This window comes from Anarhichas minor, unplaced genomic scaffold, assembly GCF_050575085.1.
Source record: "Anarhichas minor isolate MPS153535 unplaced genomic scaffold, ASM5057508v1 ptg000024l, whole genome shotgun sequence".
Classification (NCBI taxonomy): Eukaryota; Metazoa; Chordata; class Actinopteri; order Perciformes; family Anarhichadidae; genus Anarhichas; species Anarhichas minor.
Genome location: NW_027466470.1, coordinates 4534355 through 4551436, shown reverse-complemented (window position 1 = coordinate 4551436; position 17082 = coordinate 4534355). Strand labels below are relative to the sequence as shown.

The following is a 17082-nucleotide window of genomic DNA, read 5'->3' as shown; positions in this document are numbered from 1 at the left end:
TTTTGTACACTTCAAAATATGATTTAAGGTTAACTTCCCCTGAAAGACAACTGGAATGCTCTGGTTTACAGATTATCAAAAATGTAAATGGTGGTTTTAATTCAAGGTGTTTAAGTTTTCTAACTTTGTCTCTAAAGAAGGCGAGTTGGTTCTTTGTTTTGTAGTTTATTTAAATATTAATTTTTTTTTTTGTCTTTGCATAATTCAACATCTTTTCAGTGAACCAAATGTGTTTTCTAGGTAGAAATACTTTGTTATAATTGTGCTTAATTGATTCAATGCGATCCATTTTGAATATGCTGAGAATTTAAATTTCTCTTGGCGTAATTAAGATTTTCCAACTTAAACTGTAGTGTGTTGATGATAGACAGGCTCTCCAATCACACTTTTAATAACTATTCGGGTTTTTTGTTCATTTACTGTCTTTCTTTAAAGAATGGAACGTGGATTGACCCTGTTGGTTGCAGCGCTGGTCGTTTATGTGACTCCGAGTGTCCAAGGAACGGCTCATCTGTCCTTTTCCAATGCTACGGTTGGTTGTCTTTCACTTTAATTCTGTGTAAATCATCACAACACCTGCTTGACCTTTGTAATTTAAACGAATAATGTGTTTCCACTTTGAAATTTTCTGTTTTTAAAATGAAATGCCAGGTTTGAAGGCTAATTGAGTAAAAGGGAGAAAACACCAACTGTTTTTCTTCTTTACTTTTTTTTGTTAAATGTAATGGCTAACCAATACAAGGGTTTATGTCTGGGTCTTTAAAGCTGTTAACTGATGATGATTTCCTGTATTTGGACTTCTCTTTATTGTTAAATGTTTGTTGCGCATGTTTTAGGTCAGTTTCCAAGAAGCGGCTGTAATCGTATACTTGAATGCATAACTTTGCTCAACAACAGAACATGATTCTGCTTTTAAAGGGCTACTCCAGCTATTCAGTATAGCACCTCCTTAAGGTTGGGGAACTCACAGGGGATTTGTTTTACTTCAGAATTGCCTAGAATTAGTGACTCATTATAGCAGCTCAAGAGGGCAGAAACGGTTTAGAAAATAACAGACTTTAGCTTTATTTACTGCACAAAATATTTTCATAGCCATGAAGAATTTAGTCCACTGAGAGTTTTCTGTTTGTGTACCAGGTGGACATCACGCAATCAGGTTGTGGAGACAATAAACTATGTGTAGAGACCCCGACTGACTGCGATCCTGCTGGAACAGGCAGCTGTCTGTTTGTGTCTTTGGCCGACACCACCCCAGTGGCTCCCAACGGCACTATGCTGTCCATCGAGCTCAGGGGAGACTCCAGCGGCTACATCGCACTGGGCCTCACTGCGAACGCCTCAGAGGTAACACACACTATTTCAAACATCTTTTTTTCTGAATTGGACAAACAAATTAATCTCATGCCGCTTTTTAAGCAGTAAAATACTTTTATACAAACGGTGGACAGGTTTGTGTCTGCGACAGGATGCTGGTTTCCAGAGTAGAGATCCTTTTGACATGAGTCTAAAGTACACGGAGTATTGCTTCCTCTTCCCCAAAAACTTGTTGGGCAGCCATTGTCTTGTAGAGTCAGAACTCTATGATACTATACTTGATTTACAGGTTTATATTATGTCCCAGCAAATGCAAATAGACTTGCTTCCTTAATACTTTTCTGGATCTAGTTAATCAGTGACATGGGACCATCTCAATGAATGTATCTGTTAAATAAGACTGTGGCATTTATTGACTTGATACAACATGTATCTAGTTGATAAGGACTGCCTGGATAGTCCATCAAACAGCTGGACAATGTGTCTATTATCTCATACTGAAGGCTGTAAAGAATACAATATTATGTCTTTCATAATTTGTGCAAAAGAAGGCTCTATTTCTCCAAACATTAAGTCCATTATGATATTTTCTGTATAAACGCATGGACTTGAATTGGGACGTAGTGTGAAATATGTTGACTATGTTTAAAGATGGCAACAGGTGTTATATGGCTCAGAAAAGTAACAAACGGGTGTCTTTATTACTGGATATTGAAATTACTGTGGAACAGTGATTTCATCCTCAACATGAAATGTTGGCTTTTTTTTTTGTTAACTAAAAAACTGCCAACATTCAATACTGTTTATGTATGATGTGACATGAACAATGATGTGACATGAACACAGAAGCATGCAACAGGGAAGCGGAAGCAAAATGATAATACCGAGAAACGCACAAAGAAAACAAGACGGACGAGTTGTAAACTAAACTCTAGACTATTGAATCACTTTGTTATTTCCAGCCTTGACAAAGACACTGACTTTTGGAATTTGTCATTGTGGTCACTTCAAGGTTGATGTATTGCCCTTTAATCAATATTTTATTTTCTGCAGGGTACCACCATGCTCTTCATTTGCGCTCAAAACAGCTTGACCAACGGGTCGTTCTTCTTCAGGACAATGACCATGAACAACACCGACCGTACGCTCAGCGGAAATGAGGAGGTGAGGCCTCATATTTACTGTCGTATAGATGTTGGCATAAGGAAATGCTCTTGTTTCATGAAACAAGGGGTGAACAGAAAATCTAATACACATTTACATACATGCTTACAGCTGATAATTCAGTGTCTATACTGCGTATGCTAAAAAGAAATCCAAAATTTAAAAAGTCTAATGAAGTCGCTTACTGAGCAGATACTTAATAAAGTTATAGTTTCACAGCCTTAGAAACGACAGATCAAATGATAAGAACCGACATTAACTTATTTATACATTTATCATAGATACGTTTTAAATACTTGTGTCTGTTTTTTAGTTTCCATTTCTTTCAGTAGGTTGTCTGGGGTGGCAGAAATCATGCTAAGAACATTTGATCAAACTTCATTTGCTTTTTTCTGAAACTTTAACTTATTTTACCGCACCATAACTTACTTTATGTCACGTAACCTTTCTAGCTAGTGTCAGATATCCGTGGCATGGTGAATGGAACTGTGATCAAGTGTGAGTTCAACATCACAAGTGTGAACGCCACCAGAACCAGAAGCAGCCCTGTTACCACCGCCTCCATCCTCCTCGGGAGTGGGACTACTACCGGGAGTAAGTGGACACACAGTAACACACGTACATTCATATACAAGATTGCTTCACAACAGGATTTCCATGTAGAAACCTGCATTCTTATAACTATACATATTTTAAAGTTGCACAGCATTTGTTTATTCATGTATTTCATCCTGAGTACACAGTATCATAGGAGAATACTGTATGTTCTCTGGTGTTGGAAAGTAACTATATACATTTACTTAAGTACTTGAGTCTTTATTTTCCTTTATCTTTCTTCTCCATTACAGTTCAGAAGGAGATATTTAACTGTTTACTCCACATTTAATGACGGCTTTAGATACTTTACAAAATAAGACTTGAGTACAAAACTTAAGAAGGGCTTCTAAAATATCGTTTGTTATATATTTAAAAAACAACGGTATATACAAATACAGCTGAAACTATTATATTAGTCAATTGACTATTTTCCATGTAAAAATATTCTGTGGTTTCAGCTTCACACGTGAGAAATTAGATTTTAAAAGTTTTTTTTATTTTTTAATAAAGGTTTGCATCAGTGGTTGTGAAGGTAATTGTAAAATTCTGAAATTGGAGAGAGATGTTAGTATAAATGTAATGTACAGATGAGAACAAGTGGACCTTAAATGGAAAAATAACCTTAACTGCGTTTCTTCTTTTAGCTTGGCCCTCTGTTCTCCAGATATACAGATGGATTTACTCTTTCAAACTGGAAATGTTTATTTTACTGTGACTTTAATTAACGGCTGTCCATGAGAACGTGTGTAACCTCCCACTGCTCTGTCCACCTCATGTCAATGTTCAGCTACTATCGGCACCTTCGAACTCGCACTGGACAGCGGTCCTCTGAACTTAGCCGACCTGGTCAGCAACACAACGGCAGCGCCCACCAGCAACACAACGGCAGCGCCCACCAGCAACACAACGGCAGCGCCCACCAGCAACACAACGGCAGCGCCCACCAGCAACACAACGGCAGCGCCCACCGTCAGCACAACGGCAGCGCCCACCGTCAGCACAACGGCAGCGCCCACCGTCAGCACAACGGCAGCGCCCACCGTCAGCACAACGGCAGCGCCCACCGTCAGCGTAACGGCAGCGCCCACCGTCATCGTAACGGCAGCGCCCACCGTCATCGTAACGGCAGCGCCCACCGTCAGCACAACGATGCCCAACAGCGGTGGAGCTGTCCAGCCTCATGGTAAACAAAACGCCGCTGTTTATAGATTTGCACTTTAGTTTTAGTTCTTCAGATACTGATATCTGAGAACAATCCACAACAGCAGTAACTAAATAACGAGAGATGGAGGAACCATTTAATTATGTTGGTCATATAATATCCGAGACAGAAACGGGTACAGGAAAGGTTTTTAATATAGTCCCTTTAGTAGCTGTTCTGGAGCTTTCGATTGCATCAGATGATGTTTGGTCAGTTGTCACGGAAATTGATATATGATCAAAAGCTCCAATAATGAGTTATGAATATTAACTCTAAATGCAGTTTATAAACTCAATTTAAGTAAATGTATGCTGCTTGTGTACAGTGATTATAATTATTACAAAAACACACTTTTGTTCTCTCCTCTACTTGTTTTTACAAAAGATATTTGTCAGTTTCTGCCTCTACCCAAAAGCAATGGAGATGAATGAAGTGTTGCTCAAAATGTTACAACATGTCTGTCCATAAATGTCTCCAATGAATACCGATGACCTGTTCAGAGTACCGGGGACATTGGAAAGAGATGAAGCTGTTGCGCTTCATTAGTGTAACTTTTCAATACATCACAAATCGATGTCCATTGATGATATTGTTGAGGTGTAAACCACAGCAAATGAAACCAAAAGATAAATTGATTTGTAGTCCCTGCACTGAGCCGCCATGTCACTAATGAATCGACAGAACAAACATTTAGTGATGAACTCTTGTCTCTGTCCTCACCAGCTGTGCTGCTCCTGCTGAGCGTCCTCTCGCTGGCGGTCATGCTGAGAGCCTGAGAGAAGGAAGTTGTGGCTAGTTGGATACAATGAAGACACAAAGTGTGACGAAATGTTTTTACCGTACTTGGACATGTTTTAACTTTTTATACTTTAGGCCAGGGGTCACCAACCTTTTTGAAACCGAGCTAATTCAAGGGTACCGAGCAGTACGAAGGGCTACTTGTTTGATACAAACTTCCTGAATAACAAAGTTTCACAGATCACTTTTTATTAATAATAATATATTTGAAGAGACTGATCACATGTTAATTATTCCTTACAATGATTGTATTTTGTTCAAAATCGCACCTGTTATATTTTTGTAAAAATTATCACTTCTAAAAAAATTTGGAAATTATTAACTGTCATATCTTCACATCATGACTCGTTTGTACTAACCACTACCTACTTTCCTAAATTAATAAAGTTGAAACTATATTTTTGTTTGTCGCGTCACTTCGCTGAAGGTTTTTCTCCATCATGAATTGCACTGCCCCTCACGGTACACATAACCAACCATGACTTCAGGGCTGCAACTAATTATCTCAGTTAAGACATGAATAATAGAAAAACACTTCTCTAAAAGGTGAATTGGCTTTTCAAAACTAAATCAGAAATAGGGAATGGTTTGCTTGAGACTTTTTTTTTTTTCTGTCAATTACAGCTCTACATAAAATCACCTTTAAATGACACATTTTTGTACTTTACACATACAGAGAAATGTTACTAAAAGCTACTATATATTGTGACTTCAGATTGTCACAACTAAAATTGCTCCTGAGGAAAAACATGGTGACATCTTTAATCCAAAACAATGGTCCTGTAATCAAACCATGACATCCTCGTGTCATTTGTTTGTCCCTAAATTTGAGAGTCTCCATTCTCGGTGTGACTGACTATTTCCAACTACAGACCAGAGTTTGGTAAAAAACATTTTTGCAGCTTTGGCCCTTGTATTCAAAGATCTTGCTAAAATCTGCAAATAAACTGAGCAGACAATCTGATTGTAAAGAAACTAACAGTTTTGCAAGTTCTGTTTGCTGCTGGCTTTAATTGAACCAGTTCAAGGATATTAATCAATTTCTGCATTTTACTGTATTTTATCTCTTACACTGCTTTCTATTGTAGTGACTTAATGTTTCAATGAATGTTTTTAAATCTTTACTTTTGCCTTATGTTTTGATGCTTTTAATCGTATGTGAAGCACTTTGAATTACCTTGTTGAAATGTGCTATACAAATAAACTTGCCTTGCAAAGTAGCTAGCAACTAATTTATTTGGAGGTCAAACTTGAAGGGAGTGCTCCTGAAATGATTGCAGTGAGCTCAAAGCAGAAAACCGTACGTGCACACTTGCAGCAAGCAAACTGAAGTCTGGGTTGTAGTCTTTTATTTAAAATAAGTATTTGAATTCAACAACACCACCCAGCAGAGGCTGGTGTTCAGGCTTTGTACAGTATTTATACTTTTGTATTCTTAGCCCGAGGGCCTGGTGAAAACATGTACATTGCCTATAAAAAGTATTCACCCCTGGATGTTTTCCCCTTTTGCTGCTTTTATACATGAAATCAGGGTCGATATCATTTTTTGACAATTTGCAAAAAAAGCTTTCATGTCAAAGTGAAAACAGATTTTTACAAACTGTCATAGTGTAAAATAAGCATTTGCATAAATATTCACCCCCTTTTACCTTTACCTTATTCAACAGAGGTCCAGCTCGTTGATGCCAGCAGTGTCACAATTAGTGGAATGGAGATCACCTGAGTGCAGTTGATGTGTCAAGTGATCGCAGTATAAACACACCTGTGTCTGGGAGGTCCAGTCTCTGGTTCGTCAGTGTTCCTGATACAATTGCAACATGAAGACAAAATAACACTCCAAGCAACTCAGAGAAAAGATCATTGAAAAGTACAAGTCAGGAGATGGCTACAAAAAGATTTCCAACCCACTAGACATCCCACAGATGTTTAAATCTGCCTAGAGCTGGCCGTCCTCACAAACAGTGACCGGGCAAGAAGAGAACTGATGAGTGAGGCTACCAAGACAAATTGAGCTTTTTGTCCATCAGACTGGTGTTTGCCAAACATAACATCTAAACACTGCATATCATCACAAACACACCATCTCCACCGTGAAGCATGGCGGTGGCATCTGGGGATGCTTCTCAGCAGCAGGCCTTGAAGGCTTGTAAAGGTAGAGGGGAACATGAATGCAGAAAAATATCGCCAAATCCTGGAGGGTAATCTGACTCAGTCTGCAAGAGAACTACAACTTGGGAGAAGATTTATTCTCCAGCAAGACAACGACCCCGAGCATACAGCAAAAGCTCCACAGAAATGGTTCAACGACAAGGTGAATGTTCTGGAGTGGCCAAGTCAAAGCCCAGACCTCAATCCAATCGACAATTTGTGGCTGGACTTGAGAAGAGCTGTAGAATTGCAGTGTCCAGATGTGCCTGCCGGATTGAGACATATCCACACAGTGCTGTGATTGCAGCCAGAGGTGCATCTACTAAAAACTGACCTGAAGGGGGTGAATATGTATGCCATCATTTACTTTACCTCATTTTTAATTAACATTTTGTAAAAATCTTTTTTCACTTTCACATTAAGGTTTTTTTTGCAAATTCTTGTCAAGAAAGCCAAATTATAGCTGTAATAAACATTTTCCTTTTGAGTACAATTCCTGTAAGCTCTTATGCAGAAGAAGCTATTTTTTTATTTGTCAAAAACTGAACTTTAACTTGAGGGTAAAATAGTGCACGAGTTTTGTTGCAACTATAGATTTCCCTTAGTTTCCCCAAAAAGAAACACTGCTGTGCTGTAGTTTGTGTGGGTGGGGGGGGGGGGGGAAGAGAAGGAAAGTGCTTTCCATTTTAATATTTTATTGCAATTTATTCCTTTACAGTTGTGAATAGTATAAAAAAAACAGACCTTAACATACAGACACACGAGGTCAAAACAAACACCGATGAAGAAAAACAAACACACGGAACCTAAAACCGGCCTTTCGTAGCTGAATGTCTGTCCTCGCATTAAGACATGTCCGTCGAGCTGTCGTCTCTGAGAACATTAACAGTCTTGTGTTTCCGTCTCCTCCTGAGGGCAAGCAACGACGCAGTAAAAACACATACCGAAACCCACAGATAGTTATTCCTGGTACAGCAACACTGGACAAAACAAAGAAAAACTAAATCGGCTTTACGGACAACAGAGTGTGTGTGTGTGTGTGTGTGTGTGCACCATGCTTGAGTGTGTGTTTGCTCTACAACACGCGTGTTAAAACCGGAGTCCAAGTTCCTACTGGAAGCTGTGTGTACACTGCATGCGTCGGTGGAGTCCGTGCCTACGAGTCCTCTTCGCCGTTGACACTTTCGATATCGTCGTCACCTTCCACGTGCTCTCCTTCCTCCTCCTCATCATCCTCTTCTTCGTCCTCCCTCTCTTGACTCTTTACCTGCAGGTTGAATGAGCAAAAGATTCGTTTTCCATTTCTTGTTACGTTTAAGCCGTGTTATACTCGGTTACAAATGTTTTAAAATAAGATTATTTTAAGGGTTACACCAATATACTGGTTTGCCAGCACTGGTGAACAATATAGAGTTATTAGAAATTCAGTGTAAGCATTGAAAACCTGTCGTTTAAAAAAACGTGCTGGCATGAAAATAGCCATTAAATTAATCAGTAGCTTTAATGCAAAAAAAACAAAACATGGCACCTCTTCCTCCTCCAACAGGTCTCCATCGTCGTCATCGTCATCCTCCTCTTCGTCAGAGTCGTTCAGCTCCTGGCATTCTCTGTCTCTCTTCATCATGTCGTCCTTGTTGCTCGTGTGCGGTGGTGACGTCACCTCGCCCGGCTCCGTTTTTAGGCCCTTAACTTCTGCCACAAATTCAGATATCAGAGTCAGAGAAACCGTGGCTCTGTGCAACCCATCAGGTCAACGTTAGCAAGAGAAGAAATGTGTAGATAGAAGCAGGAGTCAGACACTGCCCACTAAAAAACATACTGCGTTTTCCCCCCATACCCGACTTCTTGCTGTGGTCCTTGTCCATGTGCTCCAGGCTGTTCAGCAGGTCGTCCACTTTGCTTTTGATTTGGCTCAACTCCCGCTTGATGGTCTGCAGCTCGTCCACTTTCACTGCGGAGAAAAAGAGACCTCAGGGTAATAACACGTAAATTACCACTGCGCAGTACCTGGATGGTGCTCCAGATAGTCGTACTTGTTTTGGACGAGGAAGTCCTCTGACCACTCTTGGAGGAAGAGGAGAAGCTGCTCTTTGTTCGCCGGCTGCTTGCTCCGCTCAGGCTGACCCGCGGGCGCTTGGACGGGATCACGGCCCGCGACAAGGGGGGAGGAGGAGGGGGAGCGGGGACACGGGACGGGTACGAGTACATCCTGGAGTCAAACACAGGACAAAAAAGATTAACAGTCTGCTCCAGCAAATGTATTTTATTCAACGAAGTAAAAACTGTGTCACCTGCTCTTAAAAGACTGAAAGAACATCGTTTTACTTTCAGCGTTCACAACGGACTATTTTCATGCATGATTCACAGCAGTGACAAAGACTTCAGGAAATACAGAAAGCGTGCCGAGTGACACAACAGATAAGTGTCAGTTTCTTTAAACCTGAAACATTTGACTCACCTGTCGTAGTAATCTCTCTGAAAGTCATAGTCGAGTTCAAATGAGGAACTGCTGCTACAAAAGAGAAACAAAAAGGAGTGCGTGTGAGTTTTTAGATTTATTGACAATACTCTTGTTTTTGTTAAGCCACGCCCACTTGTGGTATTTGTCCCGAGTTGGCACAGAGTACCAGCTGGAACGTTGTTAGCATGAGCGTCATTGGGACTGACCTGTACATGTCTCCAGCTGAGCGCTTGGAGGTTTTTGACCGGTGTGGTTTGGGTTCTCCAGCCAGGTTTATGTCTGAAGAGAAAACAGATCACAGAGAGTGATGCAGGGAACTTCACATCGGATCCCTCTCGCTGTCAAGCTGTTTACTAAATCTCATTATTTACCTTTAGTCCAGATTTTTTTTTTTTTAATATTTAAATAAACAAGAATTGAAACCAACATGTTGAATTGATTAACAATGCAGTCACAGTTTTACCAGCACTAGAACATCTTGAATCTCCTTTTTCTTTTTGCTGGAGGTTTGTCCAACACAAACTTGAGAGTATTTGTAATTTCTAGAATGTACTTGATAATTGATATTTTTTGTGGTAAAATATCAGACACGTGATCCAAAGCAGATTTTTTTCTGTCTTAAAACATTTCTGGATCGTTAACTTCGCAGGTGGTCGCAAAAAACAACAACAAAATCTTTAACATTTCAAAGCTGCAGCCTTGAAAGATGAACTCGTAGTGACGGTGTGTAAAATGTGTTTTTATGTTGTCCATAGCTTTGGCACCATTGGCACCAAGGAGTCACACGGTAAAGCCTTTTCAAATTCTACAAGTATGTTTTTTTCCTCTTTAGACTTTTCTCTCTTTGCTTTTTTTCTTGTGTGAGATACTCGTTAGTATTACCTCATTATGCCTTAATGTTTACTCACCTCAATCAGGAAATATAACCCTTACTATTAAACATATGCAACCTGTGACAAAGCACCATAAATAATAGTGCTTTGTTTCACGGGGTCACAAGCTCTCACGGTTGGGAACCATTGTCCTACCAGCTTAAGACACAAGTACAGTCATGAAAAATATCTTAACTAAATCCTTACCAAGTACTTGCCCGACAATCATCCTCCCGTCCTCCCCGTTGACGGCAGTTCGGGCGTTTCTCTCGTTGGCGAACTGAACGAAGGCGAAGCCCTTGTGGACAGAGCAGCCCACAATCTTGCCGTATTTGGAGAAGATGGCCTCCACGTCCGCCTTGGTGACCAGCAGGGTGTTGAGGTTGCCGATGAAGACCCGCGAGTTGAGGGAGCGTTGGTCGTTCTTGTTGGTGATGTTGCTGGCCATCAGGCTGGAAGTGGTGGGTGAACGACTAAGCAGGAAGACACACACGCCCAGATTTAGTGGCAGAATGAGTAACATTCCCCCCCTCTGGACCATTGTTTTTGCTGGGTGAGGACCATGAAATAGGACAACAGCGTACACGATCAGCAGGCTTTCCTGGGAAATTAAAACCTTAAAAAAAAAAAAAAAAAGAGAATAGTGTCGACAACAAAAGGAGAAAACCGCACGACCGACGTGATTGGTTGATGACAGATGTATCCAAACCCGTCCTAAATGTGATGCTTTGAAATCACTCTTTGCATTAAGTGTAGTTGCATAATATTAATCTCTTATTCAATGATAAACAGTGTCCCAAACAATCTAAAAATAACCTGAGACATGGAAATATGAGTGTAAGACACAGGACCTGGGTTTGACACTATGACAGAACTTATTGCAGGATTTGGAGCTTTTCAAAATTTGATTTTCAGCATCACGTACCAGCGAGTCTAATTCTCTTAAACTGTGAAGTAGGCCTGATGGGTTCAGGGTCTTTTTTATTATTCATTAACTCAAAATATTGTCAAGTCTATTAGTGCTTTTATACAGGACTACATTATGGTTGATGGTGAAGCAGGCAGAAACAAGTTTCATTTCACTCGGCAGAAGCAGTTATTTTATCATTTAGCTGTAATGCCCCATTTAGACCACTAGAGGGCGCCTGTTCAGCTACACCACGATATAATCTGATCTCTGTGTATTTCCCACAGAACAAAAAGATCTCAGTGGGTCCCTGGAAATATTAGGATCGCCAAATAAATTTGAATAACTTCTAGTTTTATTTAACATTTATATCTACAGTAACATGTGAGCCACATGGATGTTCATTTTGTTCTGATAAATGTAGCCTTTTTCTAACATTACATTCGTTTATCTGATGAGAAAACAAAAAGAAAAGAGTGAGATGTCCAGTTAACTCTGCCTAAATGTATTTATTTGGTCTTATTTTTTTAAGTATTTAACACCTGTCTATGTTTTAGATAACATACATAAAAGGATATACGTAAATTGCTATGAAAGGGCTGTAAATATGATTACAGCGATTTAATTATAGGTTTATTGTGATTTGGTTTGTCATGTATAGAAATTGGGTACCCAGACACATTTTGGGGAACCGCTTTCTAAAAGACTAAAGGGAGGATGCCAGTCCTCAGTGAAGCCCAGAGCGAATTTAAAAACAGCAAACGTGTAAAACAGTAGTGGCATCAACAATAACCAACCCCCCCCCCCCGGCTCACAGGGGGTCTAACATTCATCACTCACTCCATAGCGTCTGTGTGCAGGGCTGCTGTCGTCTGATGTTTGACACTGTGGGCTGGGATCAGTTTGGGCTGGCGTCGACCTTTCGCCCCTCACGATTTTATACTGAGGCGACAGAAAACACACCTCAGTCAAGCCGAGCAGGGTTATCTTGCACCAAGTCTTACCTGGCTGGAGTGTATACAGGAGTTAAGCGACAAGAAAAACAGTAACACGGCTCTTAAGAAAATCCCATTACAATTGGCCACTTTGGGACTCAAACCTGACCCAAATGCTTGTTTAAGTGCAATCTAATTATTAAACATAAGCAGCTAGAAGTGAGACAATACTGTACACATCCACGTTTAAGAGAAACAAATCTAAACCCGACTAAACCATCACAATCATATCACCAACTGGAGAGAAAGGTAGACCCTAGCTAGTCTACACGTGCTAGTTTGTGTTGTTTTTATGAAACAGATGTAGGAGTTTGTACTTTATGAGGGTGATGCCCTTTTAGAGTTACGTTAGCAGAGGATCAACTTGCGTAAATATACTTTAAAATATATCACAGCTGTCAAATTTAATAATAAACTGTGGTGACTTGAGGTACGACAATAAGCAACCTCATTAACTTTAATGGAGTTTTGCCAATTTATAGTCTAAACATGGGTCACCCCATTTATGTCGTACTCCTTAAACATTGAGGAATTATACCAGTTTTATTATATTTAACAGGTATTATTGATTTCTAAAATATGTGCAAGCCTAAATTTAAACTAGATGGAGAATATGACACGGTAAATATAAGTACCATCTTTAACACAATATCAATACTCGAAATGAGTTTCAACATTTAACTTTTTAGAAACTGGGACATGGAAAGTAGAAGATATTCAGACAGACTTTAAAGGAAAATGCAGATCAGTAATGTGATAGACGCATCATCACTTAATGCATGATCTTATAGGAGCACCATGTGTTTGGGGTTTATTCGTAAATTCCAGTTAATGTAAACACTATTTAATGTATTGACTTCTGTCTCTAATGTAAAGACTACACGGGGCTTATGTGTGTAACTGCGGCCTAGGAGTAAATGTGAAGGCGTTGATAAACAAACAGCCATAATACTCATTCAGATCAATAAACGTTTAATTAATAAAATGTGTATTTGTAACGTTATGTCAAACAACACTGGGGCCACAGACAGTTCAAAAAACACTTCCACCAAGGAAGTACAAAAACACGGAAAAAAATCTACTCCACAAAAAAAGAAAAAGAAAAATCTGGAGATCATCAAAAAGTAGCTAAAAACACCCACAACGCCGACAGCGCCCCCATCAGGCTAGAGTGTGAAACACGGGCCTTGTGTTAGCATTGGGAGCTCAAACACGGCTAGCTAACGTTAGCCAAAACCACAAACAGCAAAGCATCACAAAAAAATACAGAGCAATCAAGATCAGTCATCTCGTTTGCAAAAAAACAAAACCTGCAGAGTTCTTGATAAATGCGTAGTCAATAATCTGTAATCAATCAGGGTGAAGCTGAGACTATAAAAACAACAACGGACGCGGTTAGCTTAGCTAGCTTAGCTGGTGGGCTGGGTGCAAAGCGTGCCAAAAACAATTCAGTCTTCACAATAAAACGCTACAAAAACAAAGCTACACAAACTTGCGAAAATAGACGAGAATGTAGCTAAGATGCATCCAAACCGTCGTGTTTCAAAACGATAAAAAAAGAGCACAACCAGCGCTTGTGTTTTAAAAAAGGAGGATGAGCGTCTCAGAGTTAGCTACGCTAAGCTAGCCAGCTAGCACATTACGTTCTGTCCACTTGCAAAATGGGAAAAAAAAGCATCGTCGAGAAAAATCCAAAAAGAAAAGGAAAAAAGGAAGGAAAAACTAAAAAAAAAATGTCTGGGGACAAAATACTCACCACGACCGTTACGAGTAAAATGTCTTGCTTTCGGTAAAATCGGTCGAACGTGTTACTTTAGGTCGTCCTTTTAATGTTACCCCCCTTTGAGCGGCGAGCTAGCTTTCTTCTAACCACCGAGCTAGCTTACGTCACCGGCAATGTCGCAGGACTGAACAGGGGTAGCTGGTTTTGTGTCACAGAGCAGTCCGGAAGGGCGGTAGAGGTAGCTAAGCTTTCGCTACAACACGCAGGGCTTTATGCTACCTAACTGCGCTTTCCAAACCGGTGTGACCCGGTCTTTAAAACGTACTCACCCTGGTGTCTTGGAAAATCAGTCCCTCCCGGCTAAATCTTATTCGTCTTGATTGTTTTTAAATGAGCTTTTAACTTTGTTTTATTGGGGTTTTTATTTAACAATTGTAATTTATGCTCAAAACGCTTCTTATATCATGGTTTTAGTTGTCTTGGCATGAATACAAATCAATACTAAATGATGATGCGAATGATTACGAGCATTATGGCACCTGTATCTCTCTTATAATAATAATAATAATAATAATAATAATAATAATAATAATAATAATAATAAGAACTTTATTTATACAGCACCTTTAAAAACAGAGTTTACAAAGTGCTTTGACAGACAAAGCAGCAAAAGCAAGGCAATAAGACATTTAGGACCTTTAAATAACGTGTGCCACATTATAATGCAATTATTTTAAAGAGATTCATCCCAATATTCCAAACTGTTTTTGTGATTGTTGTGGAGAACTCATGCATAAGTGATCTTTGTAAAATAACCTTATCTGACTATAGTAATAGTCACATTTGTAGCTATGATTATGACTAATTTCTCCACCACCTAAATAACCTGTATCTTTGCTGAAAGCCTTTTAATACAGGCTTGACTCCAGAATATGAAGGATAATAAACTATGGATTACAAAAAAGAAAGAAAAAAACCTGTTGACATGAAATAATTGGGTTAAATCAGTGGGGTAACAGTGGTAAATTGGTCAATCTTTTTGTCCAATTCATGCTAAAAAATGTTATCTATTTATATCCTCAATTTATTTGTAAGATTTAAATATTGTACTTTTGAAAACAAAGAACATAAAGCAACAGATCACTCACGTATTACCACAAACAATCAGGAGGTGGCGCTGCTTCTATAAAAATAAATGAATGGGGACACTGGAGATATTTAGATAAACTCCACATTTACCAAACAATAACTGAACATTCATAATTCATCAAGTCGCCATGAGCTACAAGAAAACATCAAAGTCAGAATAAAGGATTATGACCCACCTAGATTACACTCGTAGTGATTATTCTTGTATTTCCTAAGTGAAGTGTAATTTTGGTTTGACTACAGTATGTGGGACAGCAAATGACCTGAATGTACTGTCTCAGGTTCCTCATCTAAAGATAGATAAGAAGTTTCATATTGGAGTTTAGCAAGACGTTTCACACTCATGCTACACCCCCACTGGTGTTTTAAGGTAGGACAATTTACACTTTCATCATAATCTCACTTAATCCTATTCATAGCTGTGTCAAATTTCAACCTGATCAGGCGTCTAATCAGCCAGAACAATTGAACACACCTGTGTGGGAGTGCCAGTGTTGTTAAATGAGTGGTCATCTTATCTCACACAAACCTCTCTTTGTTTTTGATTTGTCAAAAAAAAAAAAAAAAAATCTCAAAGCACATAGCCAACACAGCAAACATTAAGCAAACTTTGCAACATTAGTCTGGTAAATGCAGCAGAGAAACTACTCGAATACACAGTCTGGAAACTCGCTGAGGACATCTAGTGTACAGGTATTGTACAACACACCTTTTTCACTCCACACCATTTTGCTATACTGCAAAGACCTTTTTAAACGTGACAGCATAAACATTCAAAATGCTCCTTTTGTATTTCCTGTTGCGATGTTTACTAATGCAGTAGCAGACAGGAAATAAACTTGGAAGAAAGCTGTTGCATTAGCAACAAAATGCCAATGAAAATGTCTGCAAGGAATGAAATGGTGCGTTAAGTGTCCCAACAGGCCAGCATCCATAACACCAACCAGGACACTGGAACCTTACAGCACATCTTACTGTAATACAGTCAGTCTTTACGTTGTATTACACCTGTGCTGTTCTTGGTATGACAGTTGTCTCCAACCTTTTAGGCTTGTGACAATTAAAGTGAAGCAATATCCGCTCTTGACCCCTCATCACAATGTGAATGTCTTTGAGTTGTGAGCATTTCATCAAATAGAGAAAGTTAGACTATTCAGAGGTATTTAAAGGCCCTTTCTTTTCTCAAATCACAGCTTGTTAATCACATTGTGACCGCTCAGATTTACCCTTAGTTTAGCAGCCACGGTATTATGATGAAGTCAAATGTATGCAAATTTATATATTGGAGAAACATTTTCTTTAAATTAAAAACACTGGATGAATCCCATGGAAAATATGGGGCTCAGAATCGCCTGATTTGTATCATCACCATGTCATTTCCAGTTAAATGTTTAGAGTTGATTAAATTAGATTTCGCTTTAATTAACTTCTGTTCATAATGATATGATGGATGATCTCACCGTACCAATGCCTTTTTTATCATTTTCAGATGCCACAGCATGAAAAGCACAGGTGTAAATGATGAATGAAGGCTGCATTTCATTTAGCTGCTCCAGTTTTAGGGTCCTGGTGTTGTATATGTTGGCTCACTGTCACACTGTCACACTTTCATGGTTTACTGGGACACTTGAATAGAACGGAGCCTTTGTTAATGTTATTAGCAACACCTGTGGTTTTTCCTTAAAAGTCTAAATGTCTACTGGGAGAAAATGTCTAGAATATGTCTGAAAGAGTTTATTGCACCTGAGGAGGA

At 39.3% G+C, this 17082-nt stretch overlaps 2 protein-coding genes across 7 annotated transcripts; one reads left to right on the top strand and one right to left on the bottom strand.

Annotated features, from left to right (window-relative positions):
* The first annotated feature begins 624 nt into the window (after window positions 1-624).
* On the top strand, window positions 625-5423 carry LOC142956671 (uncharacterized). Its single transcript, XM_076098382.1, has 5 exons — window positions 625-1344; window positions 2368-2478; window positions 2931-3072; window positions 3863-4258; window positions 5000-5423. The coding sequence occupies exons 1-5, from the start codon at window positions 1273-1275 to the stop codon at window positions 5050-5052; spliced, it is 774 nt and encodes a 257-aa protein (XP_075954497.1). The 5' UTR covers window positions 625-1272; the 3' UTR covers window positions 5053-5423.
* Window positions 5424-7900: 2477 nt separating this feature from the next.
* LOC142956275 (heterogeneous nuclear ribonucleoprotein C) lies at window positions 7901-14525 on the bottom strand. Of its 6 annotated transcripts, none has more exons than XM_076097785.1 (9): window positions 14214-14525; window positions 12303-12404; window positions 10763-11028; window positions 9890-9962; window positions 9681-9731; window positions 9256-9431; window positions 9060-9173; window positions 8751-8914; window positions 7901-8489 (listed from the first exon to the last, which is right to left on the bottom strand). In XM_076097785.1, the coding sequence occupies exons 2-9, from the start codon at window positions 12305-12307 to the stop codon at window positions 8379-8381; spliced, it is 960 nt and encodes a 319-aa protein (XP_075953900.1). In that variant the 5' UTR covers window positions 12308-12404; window positions 14214-14525; the 3' UTR covers window positions 7901-8378. The 6 variants fall into 6 exon arrangements, with proteins under 6 accessions (XP_075953900.1, XP_075953897.1, XP_075953898.1 ...); XM_076097782.1 differs by having other exon boundaries at window positions 9042-9173; window positions 14214-14523; XM_076097783.1 differs by having other exon boundaries at window positions 9681-9734; window positions 14214-14520.
* Window positions 14526-17082: the final 2557 nt, after the last annotated feature.